This window comes from Poromitra crassiceps (assembly GCF_964638095.1).
Source record: "Poromitra crassiceps genome assembly, chromosome: 28".
In the NCBI taxonomy this organism is placed as follows: domain Eukaryota; kingdom Metazoa; phylum Chordata; class Actinopteri; order Beryciformes; family Melamphaidae; genus Poromitra; species Poromitra crassiceps.
Window position 1 is genome coordinate 18450680 of NC_139651.1, and position 12976 is coordinate 18463655.

General features: G+C 42.7%; 1 protein-coding gene across 1 annotated transcript in view; it reads right to left on the reverse strand.

The window, feature by feature from the left end:
- Positions 1-4203: 4203 nt before the first annotated feature.
- The window catches only part of LOC310799597 (uncharacterized protein), a gene marked incomplete at both ends in the record, with an annotated part of 39757 nt that continues 30984 nt past the window's right edge, over positions 4204-12976 (reverse strand). The window contains 3 exons of the mRNA XM_083662185.1: positions 4204-4353; positions 6191-6357; positions 7718-7889. Of these exons, the coding sequence (XP_083518311.1) occupies positions 4204-4353; positions 6191-6357; positions 7718-7889 (489 nt within the window). The remainder of the gene's footprint in view (positions 4354-6190; positions 6358-7717; positions 7890-12976) is intronic.

Consider the following 12976-nt stretch of genomic DNA (forward strand, 5'->3'; position numbering starts at 1 on the left):
ATGTAAAGTCATGCTTTTCGCGCGACTATAATAATAAATTAATGAATCATTACCAACATTAACGTTTATGTTCATGCTCAACTGCACTGCCCCCTCCCCCTGAATCAAAGTCATTTGGAAGAATGTTTATCAAAGCTTCTTCCTCCTTATAGTGTAGACAAACATCAAAATATAACTTTATCAGATTTGACCAAACTACTACAAGAAAATGAAACATTACATTGTATATTATTGTATATTATTTCCAGAAATGAGGAACAGATGTTTTGCTTTCTGCAAATGAAAACATTTCATCAACAATTTAAAGATAAATTGGGGGGAGGGATTGTAGAACTTTCTTATAAACATGTTTTACTTTTAGTAATCCTGCGTGGCAGGCTGAATATATGATCTAAGACGTGTAGTTTTGATTTGTCAGTATTTGGTTTCTATAAAGATGTCTGAAAAGAAAGCTGAACTTCATTTTGGAATGGAACAGGGAAATGAGAGCACGATGCATGTGTTCTGATGGTTCTAAGAGCAGGAACCTTAGATTGGGGAATTTAGTGTTAGTTTCAGGAAAAGGAACCCATGCAGAATGTGTTCTCAATGCAGTCGCCAGCCACCAGCAGTGCCTGTACACTCATATATGAATGATGTCAGTTTATGTGGCATTCGAGCCACCAGAGGGCCGTCAGGGCCGTGAACAGACAGATGCACAGGTGGGCACACTGTGTGGATCAATAGCATCCGCTCCCAGGCGACAGTCAGATCGATGGGGAGTTGCTGAGGGACTCCGAGCCGAGGACTGGACACCCCCGTACGGGCTGCTCTCTCTTTCTCTCTCTGGAGAACATCAAGTCAAACTCCGTGCCAAAGTCTGCTACTTTTATGTAACGTGCACAATCCATTCCTCACAGAATAAAACTTAAGATGTTGCTGAATATTCTGGTCCATTGCAACATACAGTACATTACATCCAGCAAGCAGTGCTTTCTCCTCCCCTCTACTTGTTTGTTTTATGTTCTTTAACTTCAGCTTTTAAAATTGAGTTTTTGCTCATTTTCCTGCATCCCCTCACTGCTTTACATCCCTCCCCTCACTGCTTTACATCACTGCTTTACATCCCTCCCCTCACTGCTTTACATCACTGTAGATACACCCCCTCACTGATTTACATCACTGTGAGGTATTTGCTATTTTCCCCATAATGTTTCCATTGTTGCAATAAATACTTTGAAATATAAGCTGTCTAAACATTACAAGGTATCCCCAGTAGAGGGTGCCAATTTTATGCCTTTCTTGTATAAAATCTTGCTTTATTTTCCATTTTATTTTGCAGACCACAGGGACGTTATTGACAGCCCATTCAAGCCAACAGACAAATGAGAGACTGTTAGCTGTTGTTTCAACCGTTCATTTTGAGGAGGAAAATGGTGAGAATGGACATGGAGAGACTTCCTGTCTACAAGCAGAAAGCGGCGGTGTCTCATCTCGGTTCTCGTGATCACATTAGTTGATGAACTTTGACCTCTTTTCCAAAATGTAAAAGTTGCAAACGTTGCACAGTCAGCAGCTCCTCATTCAAAGCGAGCGAGACGTTTCCAGAGGTGATTTCTGTGGAACTGAACAGAAGTGAACGGACCTGAAAGGTTTGGCACAACGGATGTAAAAGCATCTTTAACCTTGGCACACGCGTGCAAAAAACTGTCAGCGCGAACATGAAACAGATGGAAAATGTCAAAAGCAAAAGCTCAAATCGCGCTGGAATGGTTCTTTAATGCTTCCCCCTAAGCCCTGAGGTAACCTGCGAAACAATTCACAACGTATGAGACGAGCCTTGAAAAGCTAATGGTAGGACTGCCAGGCAAAGCCAAAGCATTCTTGCCAAAGGAAAAAGGAAAGATTAGGTTCTAATTCCCCTCTGCACACCTGCTCATTTGTCAGACATCAGTTAGATGAAGTACTGTAGTGTACTGTGTCCACCATGGAGACATTTACACATTTGAGTTTGAGCTAAACTGGGGGTCACTGGGGGAAAGCCCGAGGTGGAGGGAGATTGTTGAGTTTTGTTCATTTATAGAGCGCTTAACAGCACTATCGGCCCCTTCGGGCAGGTGAGGCCACGCAGACGCAGCTCGATGATTTTGGTCAATAATGATGTCAGTGATGACATCACTGATGATGTCATAGACATTGTGATATCATCAGTGGGACCAAAATTGAAACAGACAGATATTCCCCACTTGCTCCCTTTTATATGAATAAGGAGGATTTAGCTGACACTGTTACTGTATCCATAAGGACGTATACATCATGTTTTCTGCATGACACATTTGTTGCTGCATGGATGGTGGTGTGAAGACCTGCGTATGGGATGTGTAGGACCAGGTCAATAGAAATGAGATAGAATACATTTCAATGTAGCCTGCTACTGTTCCCCAGTTTGAGAAGTGCCTTATTGATAACTGTTATTCTAACCCCCTTTCCATGTTTTTATGACTTGCAAAGCACAGTACAAGCTCCGCTTTTAGATCAATGCTTTATATAATACTGTAACTATATGTTTAGTGCTTTTTTGTGTCTTTTTTCCCATTATTCAATTAGCAAAAAATAAAATGATCAAGACTGCAATACATCTAATCATCACCATATCAATTTATTTCAAATTCTAATGATATTTGTCAAATTATTTTCTTTGAAAAGCAAACGCATTCATATACAACTGAGACAACACATGACATTAGCAGGCATTGAAGTGGTCAATATATGAATGGAACAACTTCCAGGGCACAATTAGGGCTGCAACTAACGATTATTTTCATAATCGATTAATCTGTCGATTATTTTGTTTGGTCTATAAAATGTCATAAAATGATAGCAAATGACAATCAGTGTTTCCCAAAGTTTCCCACAACTCAAAGATAATATCAGTTTACTGTCATACAGGAGTAAAGAAACTAAAGTATAGAAATATATAGAATAGAAAATATTCACATTTAAGAAGCTGGAATCAGAGAATTTAAACCTTTTCTCTTAAAATTGTATTCAAAACGATTAATCGATTATCAAAATAGTTGTCGATAAATGTTCTGTCGATCGACTAATCGATTAATCGTTGCAGCTCAGGGGCCACTTTTGCAAAATGACAGGAGACCAGGGGCCAGTTAATAAACAAATATTAATATTATTTTTTCTCTAGCGGATTGTAGGTTTTTAGGGTATCACCAGCCGGAGTTTAGTCTCACAATTTTGGGCACACTGGTTAGGTTAAGTTAGTTAAGTACATATACTGCAAGTGCCTGGGCAGCGAGCAGGCAGCGATATTTGACAATTTAGCTGGAGCTCAGTCAAACTTGATTTCACGTTAGTTTTCATTGTGAATTAGAAAATGGTCGGGGGGCCACTCTGCACCCTATCGCGGGCCGCATCTGGCCCCCGGGCCGCAAGTTGAGTATCACTGCCCGCCCTAGACTATTCCTTATCTTCCAGTGACAGTGGCTGGAAAGTAAAAACGTGGTGGGACAAAATGTCAGCAGTAATTAAGTAAGCATGTCAATGTATGTAATCTATAATGAGGCCATACCGCATGTCAGTGACATGTTAACGTGGACCAACACCAGCACAGTAACACAACACAGCCAAAGACAAGCAACAAGATCAACAAGAATGCATGGAATCTTAGGAAATGTTGAAAATCAGAATATACCCAGTCCTAGTCGACTATTGACATTAAAATGAGGCTTAAGGCTGTTACACACCCAGAGCGATGCAAATATATACAGCACGGAATTCACGATGCGAATATTGACCCACCTGTCAATCACAGCAAGGTTAGGGATTAGGTTAGGGTTAGCCAATGGAGCCTTTCTGCACAATTACAATACAAACGGTACCACAACAAACGCACATCAGACCACAAGTTCATGCAACCAGAATGACACCGTTTCACAGTCCTCTCAGACAGCATCATCTCAGTGGCCCCTCTTCCTCCACAGGCATGCAGAAACACATGGGGCATCTGGATAGTTGCCTTTTGTCTTTCAAGAGATAATTCACTCTGAACTATTTGACAGTCTGTTGACGGCAGACACGGACAATAGGTAACATCACGCAGGCTACCAACAACAGGTATTTAGATATGGTTCACAGACAATCTAAAAACCCCGTCTCTCTGTGTCCTTCGGATGAGGGACACCAAACCCGTGGTCTGTCATTCATGTCCTACAGCACATCTGATTGGATGACGTGCCAGCGAGCCGTCTCCATCTGTCCCCGGCTGCACATGTCCTTCCAGTGTCCTTGTCCCGCCTCCGCAGCCTCGCTGCCAATCAGCACACGACCCAGAACGCTGCTCTTAGTGTAGAGACGACCCTGCAGACGCAAAAAGAGGCTTGAATTTGAATATTAATTAATGAATTGATTGGATTTATATAGCGCTTTTCAAGGCACCCAAAGCTCTTTACATCAGACTGTGTGTGTGTGTGTGTGTGTGTCAAGATTCAAGAGGATTATTGTCACATACAGCCTCACAGTAGGAATGAGCAGTGAAATTAGGGCCGCAGCCACTCCAAGACTGTGCACATCTGATTGGATAAAAATTGGCGCCGACCTCAAACTATCCAATCAGAGAAAAGTTGACATTTTCTGGGAAAGGGAAGGTCAGATCGCGAAGCCTACAAAAGACTAAACGTATTTTTTCACCCCAAATCCAATGCCGCCATCCGTGAGTCTCTATGACATACGGTTGCAGAGATACGTCCACCCAGCCTGCAGGCCCACAGGAGAGGGATAGAGGCCAGCCGTTGGGGGTTTCAAATCACTGACCAAACACTCTATTTCAGTGATTGCTGTCAGAATATAGAGCCGTTTAACACTTATTTTAACACAAAAACATCGCTGAATGTACCTTTAATCACATTTTTTTTTTTTTTTTTAACCTTTTATTTATACAGGGGGAGTCTCACTGAGAGCAATGCTCTCTTTTTCAGGAGCACCCTGTTCACATTCACACACACACACACACACACACACACACACACACATTCATACCTGGAAGCTGCCCAGTACAACCACAGTCTGATCTGTTGGCCACTGAGCAGCTCCACTGGAGCAGTTGGGGGTTAAGGGCCTTGCTCAAGGGCACCTCAGTGTTGGTAATGAGGGAGGGGCAAGCGCTGCCATTTCACTTTCCCCACCTAGATTTATCCTGCCGGTCCCGGGGATTGAACCGACGACCTTCCGGTCACAAGCTCGCTTCTCTAACCGTTGGGCCACCACTGCCCCCACATGAACACAGTGCAGCTCACGCCTTGGTCACTAGTACCGTAAGATTTCTCCCTCATGCCGCATCTCACTGCATGTTGACATCAAATCAATGTCAAAGTTGGCATTGGTCCAATCTTAAACAGCTGGTCAACAGATGAATTCAGCTGTGTCCAAGACGAGACGTCCATGTTAATACTGGAGCATCTAGCAGACCTTGCTGGATGGAGTCTGAGCTGTTTGATGACAACATTTCGCCACTTTACTGACACACAATGTTGATGTTTAGCGAGGACATGGCGATGATGTCGGAACGCAAGGACGTAATTTACAGGGGGGACACAGGGGGACATGTCCCTCCCACTTTTTCAGAAGGCAGTATTGGACCGCTGCACTTTTTCTCAACTCTTTGGCCGACAGAACTGTCTTCCTTTAAAGCTGGAGTGAATATACTGATATGATATGAAACTAGAAGAAATAGGACAGGGGGCTAAATAACGCTCCAAAGTTAGGCAAAATTCTGGCGAGAGAAAACTGTCATGACCATTCAAAGGGGTGTTGACCTTTGACCTCTGACCTCAAGATATCTGAATGAGAATGGCTTCTATATGGGTACCCATGAGTCATGGTTGGGAATGCGCCAAATGACAGCTGCAAATATGAGAGCACTGTATCTAATGTTAATGTCACCAAAACACAAAAGCAGCAAGAGACCACTTCCGAATACACAAGTAGTGATTTGATTTGATTAGATTTTAATTCCAAACTGCCATGCCATCATGTCAATCTAATCTAAAGTCATCTAAATTGACCTGCCTGATTAAATTAAAAAATAATTTAAGAGCAAAAGATTTATTGAATGTATAACGGAATGAATGAATGAATGGAAGAAGTTTCTTAGTCACTTGTCATCCACTGGACCCTGGTTTCTCCTTGAAGCTCCTACCTGCATGACAATAAACTCCAGGCCCAGCGGCAGCAGAGTGATGTCACCAGCAGGCAGGTCAAACAGGAAGGGAGCGTTCCAGACCGGGTTTGGACCGCTGGCGCCTTTGGTCTCCTTGGTACCAATCACCTTCCCATCCTTAAGCAGGTTGATGACAACATAGTGGTCTGTGGTAAAAAATGACATCAGCAGTTACATCCCCAATCATGATTATATCATGTTCTATTTTGATAATATTGGTCATTTCATATATCCTCCCTGTTGGAGGAAATAGATTGACCGCCATGCATTTTTTGAGGTTATCCTTTTTTTCTTTTTAGTTATTTTTTTTATTATTAATGTGCAAACAAATAACAGTACAAAGAAGTCAGATATAAACTGTGCCAACATAACGGTAGAAATAAGTCAAAGACGTAAACAAAACAGACGTATACAAAACAAACTGCTCTAATAATAATCAAATACAAGACATTTATTTTTTGTTCTGAAAGGTTGTCACAAACTCAAGGGCATCAAATTTCCTCACAGAAAAATCACCAAAATTAGAGTTAGAGCTTTTTGCCAATATAGGCTACAGTTAACAATAATACAATCTTCACATTAAAAAAAAATCACCAGAAAAATATCAGTTTTGATTACATGCATACTGTGCATTCTACCTGATTAGACATACAGATGGAAAATAGACTCATTATTCAAATATACTTCACAATGCAGGTCTAGTTTAACTGTATGATGATACATGGAACAGAAAGAGAAGCATTGAGAGTCTTGGTGGATATCAGGACATCATGTATTCTTGAGATTATAAAAACATTTCTCCAATCTCCACTGAGCTGAAAGTCTTGTTAGCCACTTCATCGCTTCTGAAGGACCACATGGGCTGACTATCAGGTGTGCCCTTCACCATACTGTACTGCAAGAAATGTCCATCTAAATCAGCCATTTCATCATGCACAGGCTCCTAAAATAGCAACTGTTTCCAGTGCAAATCAAGTTATTTTAAGGACTATCTTTGATCAAATGATGTGAAGCTGTGTTGAACAGATTTTATACATCATCAGCATCCTCTGATGCCTCTCCTCTTTCAGCCTTTACTGTCAATACTCACTTGCAAATTACAATCTTCCCTTAAAAATGTTGTTTAAATACTCAAATTAAAAGGCAATGCCATTTGAACAGGTTTCAGTCTCTACAGAAATGATCATGTAGCCCAAAACCTTCAGTTCAAAACATTTCTTTTCTTTGATCATAGCAAGGTGGTTTTTAGATCTCCTGCTTCCTGGCTCTTGACCAGCATCATCATCATCTCAGCAAAGCTATAATTGAGATGCGGTGAGATATGATACAGAGAGGAGAGGAAATGACAGCAGGCTGATCACTGCCTAATCAGATTAAACTAGAACCCAATCAGGGAGCCCGTCTCTGTCTGACTGTGGCTGGAGGAGAGTGAAGAGTGGACATATAACGACCCCAGTATGCCTCAGTATCTCATCTCAGCATAACATGTATGTTCATTGAATGTACCTGCAGCCCCTGGCATCCGTGTGAGCTTGGCCAGATTCTCGGCCTTTCGGACCATCACCTTGATCCGCTGTGCCAGTGTCTGGTACTGCAGCAGCACAAACAGTTGGCCCAGAGCCTGCGGAGTGCAGACTGAACTCCTCCTGCGACCCAGTGTCTCCTGAGCACTCAGGCTCTGAGACAGGGGAGGAGACAACACAGAGAAAAAGAGACAGAGTTGAGCAAGAGGGGGGAACCAAACGTCTTCTTTCATTAAGCAGATGTTCCATGCGTCCTGTGGAGACAAATGAAACCGAGGACAGGAGGGAAAAAAACACCACCTTCACGCTGTTCAAGATTTGAACCATACATATCTCCCCTTCTCCAGTTCTCCCCAGGCTCAGTGTAGCTCAGTGGGCTGAGCAAGGCACCACCAACACTAGAGGGTTAGGAGGACTAGGAATCCAATTCCCTGGAAAGCACATTCAACTCCATTAAAGTGATTCCACGTCAGTTAGGAACTGGGTCTACCAGCAGAATCTTAGGTGGCATCTTTATAGCCTGGGTAAACCCAGCCCCCAGTGACCTGCTCTCAGGCTTACCCTGGTAGTGACTGAGAGCAGGTCTGAGAGCAGGTCTGAGAGCAGGTCTGAGAGCAGGTCTGAGAGCAGGTCTGAGAGCAGGTCACGTGGCGGCTGGGTTTACCCAGGCTAGCATCTTTGGTGTTGTTCCATCTTTTTTCCATCTCTTACATCTCTGTAGGACATTTCCAAACATACATGTTGTTTTTATTGGTTAGTGATGTTAACACATTTCATCTTTGATTGATTTGATTGAAGACTTTATTGACAATGAACATATATATACATATCATACATTATGTAGTTCTAACATAAGTTCAAGCCAGGAAGACTATAATTAAGCAATATATCACGAGAGCAAGTGTGTTGTGGTGAATATACAACACACATTATCATACTTGGAAACCGTTTTATAAAAGCAATATAGCACTCGAGCAGCGTGTGTTGTGGTGAATATATCCCGCTGATAAACTGTTATCCCACGAGGCCGCAGTGCTATATTGCTTTTATAAAACGGTTTCCAAGTATGATAATATAATAATAATAATAATACTATAAGTCCGACTCCGACTGGCATGTCATTCTGATAGAGTCAGTTGAAACACTACTGTAAGGCGGGACCGCAAGAACATGCGGGTGATTTGATTGGATCGTTCTGGAGACTGAAGTTGACATTGGCCAATCCTGGCGCTTGCTGAGTAGCTGAGATTTTTCTGGAAACCCCGACAGGCAGCTCGAGCCGCAGCGCTGCATTCTCAGCGCTTGTTGAGAAGCTGAATGCTCTCTGCAAAGCTGACACCAACTAACGTTACGGGGTTAAATGCGGAGTTAAATGCGGGGTTAACAGCCTTTCTTTTGCAAAGAAGACATTAGCCCGCATCTATTCTTGTACAAAACATAATTTTCTGCGAAGTATTAGTAAAGTTATAAGCGAAGATCGATTCACAAGGATCTGACAGCTGTCTCCGCCATTTTTTTTTCTACGTTGTCATTTGAGGTAAGCCTTATTATTACTCTCTTACTAAGAGAGTTGCCATGGCAACCAATAACCCATGGCCATGGGTTATTGAACTCGGTTACTGGAATTATACAATGGCTGTGAACCAATCAGATTGCTTGATTTGAGAGAGCCGTTTTATAATATGCATTTTACACTTCCTTAATTCACTTTTTATATCTCCACTCTTCAATCTACTCACAAGCTCATAATAAGCTGGCAATTTCTGGGTTTCAATTGAATAATCAGCTGGTTGCCGCCTAGTCTCTTTTAACCAATAGCATAGTGTCACATGACTGCTCTCATCACCTCTCACCCCACACACCTCCAGTGTAAGCCTATCACATTGCTTCTCACCCCCGTCGTAAGCCAATCGCTTGGAGGCAGGTTCCTTAAATATGCTTTTTTCTGTCTCATTCAACCTCTCAACACCGCTGCTGTCAGTCTCGCACCCTCCTCCTCCCCCTCTCCTCCCGGTCATCGCAGACCTATCCGATTCTTCAGTCGGAAGAGTCTCATCATGATGAGTCTCAGAAGGAGATCACCAGCACCACCAGTATCTAGACTCCACAGGGGGATATATCTGGATGCTGCTCTGGGCTGATGCAGCTCTCTCAAGATCTCCCTGCGGTGTCTAACCGCCAAAGACTAATAACAATACCTTATTCTCATCATTCTTTCTGTAATGCATCATTCATGTTATTGTAATAAATATCATTTTATTCATTCTTTGGTCTCTAGTCTCTCCTGATTGAAATATACATAGGCCCACCACTATAAAAGGATAAAAACGCAATAAAGCTAAAAGCTTGTTTCCATTGCGGTCCTTTAAGAACATGTCTGTGTGGAATATGTACTGGTGAGTGGATGCCTGGGTGCGTGTAAGTGTTTAATGTAGATGTGCATGGTGAAAGTGCACTAGTCAGAGGCTGTGGGTATAACGTGGTTGAGCTATACCACGCAGGGGGGAGGAGGACATAGGGGAATAAAAAACAATCACAAATCAATGAGATAAGCAATTAAAAAGGAAACACCCACACATAACAACAATTAAAATATACTGCTCAAAATCGAATAAAATAGAATCCAAATAAAATACAATAAAATCAACAAGATGATAAGAACTCAAATAAAATAATTTAAACCCAGCTTCTGTTTCTCCCTGATCCAGCTCTTTACTGATGATTTGAATGAGATGTAGGAGTTTATAGACTTAATCTCTGCTGTTAAACTGTTCCAAAGTATTGCTGCTGAAAATTGAAATGAATATTGACCAGTGCATCTTTTGCACGTATCTGGGACTATGTCAGTAGGGCTCCCTCTAGTGCCGTGACCATGTACGTCTCTGACCATGGTGAAGTCATTACAGAGGTATTTTGGAACAAGATGATTGATAATCCTGTGTACCATGCATAGTTTGATCTTTCTTCATTGGCTGAAAATATCCCACATTTTAATCTTCTCATTTGCTTTTCAGTCCTATTGCAAATGAAAAAATAAATAAACTGCTTGAAGATTTGAAAGGTTTGGAATTTCATATAAGCGCTGATTCATAAGTTGGCAAGTAGCCTAGGCCTAGGCCTTCTAGGAGGGCCATTCAAGCCGCAAGTGGAGTCTGCAGTGCCACCAATTACTGGTACTGCATGGTATCCACCAAGATACCATCACCTCGGAATGAGATGTTTGGAGCGGGGGGGTCTGGTGCAGCGCACAGGTCGTAGACCTGGTGAGACGAGGGAGGAGCCCGGCCGGGTGGCAACCCACAGAGCCCAGTCCCTCTACGTACCAGAGCCCTCTCCCTCCCCCGGTCCCGGCAGAGTAGTTCCGGAGCAGCGGATTGAGTGGCCCTGACCACGTGACCACCTTCGACCCTTCCTGGAGGGCTGACCGTGGGTAGCTACTGGGACGTAAGTTGGGGCTTGGCCAGCCCCGGCTGGGTCACCTGGGCGAGGGTGTATGATGTTGCGAGACCCAAAACATCCTATGACCCCAGGGTACATCACTGAGGATACGTCCCAGTTATGCATCCATGCGATGTTTTCTCTTCATACCACTGACATTTTGATAACTTAATGGATATTATTCAGCTTTCCTGGGAGACCAATCAAAGGAAAAAATGCATTTTGAGTGTCCATATAATTGTAGTATGGAATTACAATAGCAAGTAAAACACTATAAGAATCCTAATATGTTGTAGCCCAAATATGATTATATCTCAACATAGACGATGATTCCCACATTCCCACATAACATAATTCATATATCTATTATTAGTAGTATTGTTCTGGTGTGAAAGTGTGCAACTGTATGAATGTGACATAGGGCAAAGCTGATAAAGAGCGTGCACGCTCAGCAAAAAGCCTCTCTGGATCAAAACAGGTGGGGAAAAGACTCACATTACATGACGTCAGCGCACAGCACTGAATGCTGATTAACGTGAAAATGAGACGACTAAGTCAGCACTTCCATCCCTGCCCTCACCAATCTGCTCTTTCTGCCCGTCAGCGGGACACAGTCCTCAAAATGCTGCCACATCAGAGACACCGCATCACATCCTGGAAGTCTTGATACAATAGAGACAGTCCGCATGTCTGGGAACGCCCACAAAATGTTAAAACGTCTGGCGTGCGAGTGGGGTAAAACCGCCCATATATCTCATGGGCTGACTCACCAAAAGACGATGCTGCGGCTCTAAACTACAGGTTTGGGGGTTCTAGAGCAGAACACAAGACGTCTGCTCAGATGTGCGTTTACTGCGGTGGTTAAATCCCCGATCGTGTCTGCCTGGGCTGGGCTATCAGCTAAATTCTAAGTTTGCTGAATGGATAGAACGGGGGTTTTTACCCCACCCCGACCACGCCCCCAGCCAGGCTGAGCCAGCTAACCCGGCGTCTATTGTGGGCGTTCCTAGAGCCTGTATGGGCGTTCCCAGACATGCGGACTGTCTCTATGGGTCAAGTGGGCGGGGCTGCATAAGGTGAATATGACCATAGCAGGGAGTGATGCTTATAGAGAGGAAAAGTGAACGTCACTTGCTGCTTCAGCACTGAACCAGAGATTTTCTTCCGCAATTTATTTTCCCATAGACATTTCGTAAAATGCTTATAAAAATGGTTTTACTTGGTCAAACCAAACGGTTCAGCTATATTTAGAATCGGGAGAAACAGGGGTGTCAACCTCAATTTCATCCCGGGCCACATCAGCATTATGGTTACCCTCAAAGGGCCAGATGTAAATGCAACACGATGTATCTAGCCTACTTGTTATCATATTACATAATTGCCTGATTCGATTATTCTTGTTTTTAGTATTAACTTTATACTTAATAACTAGCTCTGAAAGCACAATTAAAAGGAATTAATTATTATAGTAGCCTACAACTATTATTCAATTTAACAATAGCTATTTTTAACCATATTGCGAAAAATTGTATTGCGCAAATTGTATAATTTGCAAGCTCTCGCGGGCCACATAAAATTAGGTGCCGGGGCCGGATTTGGCGCCCGGGCCTTGAGTTTGACACATGTGCCATAGAACATTTCACTCGGACCAAAACTTAAAAAAACAACATCGAAAATTTTCTTTAAACCCGCTTTTTTTTTTTTACGTTTTGGTCCGAGTGAAATGTTATGTGGTCTCTCCTGTTTCTAAATATATCTGAACCGTTTGCTTTGACCAAGTACAACTATTTCTATAGGCATTTTA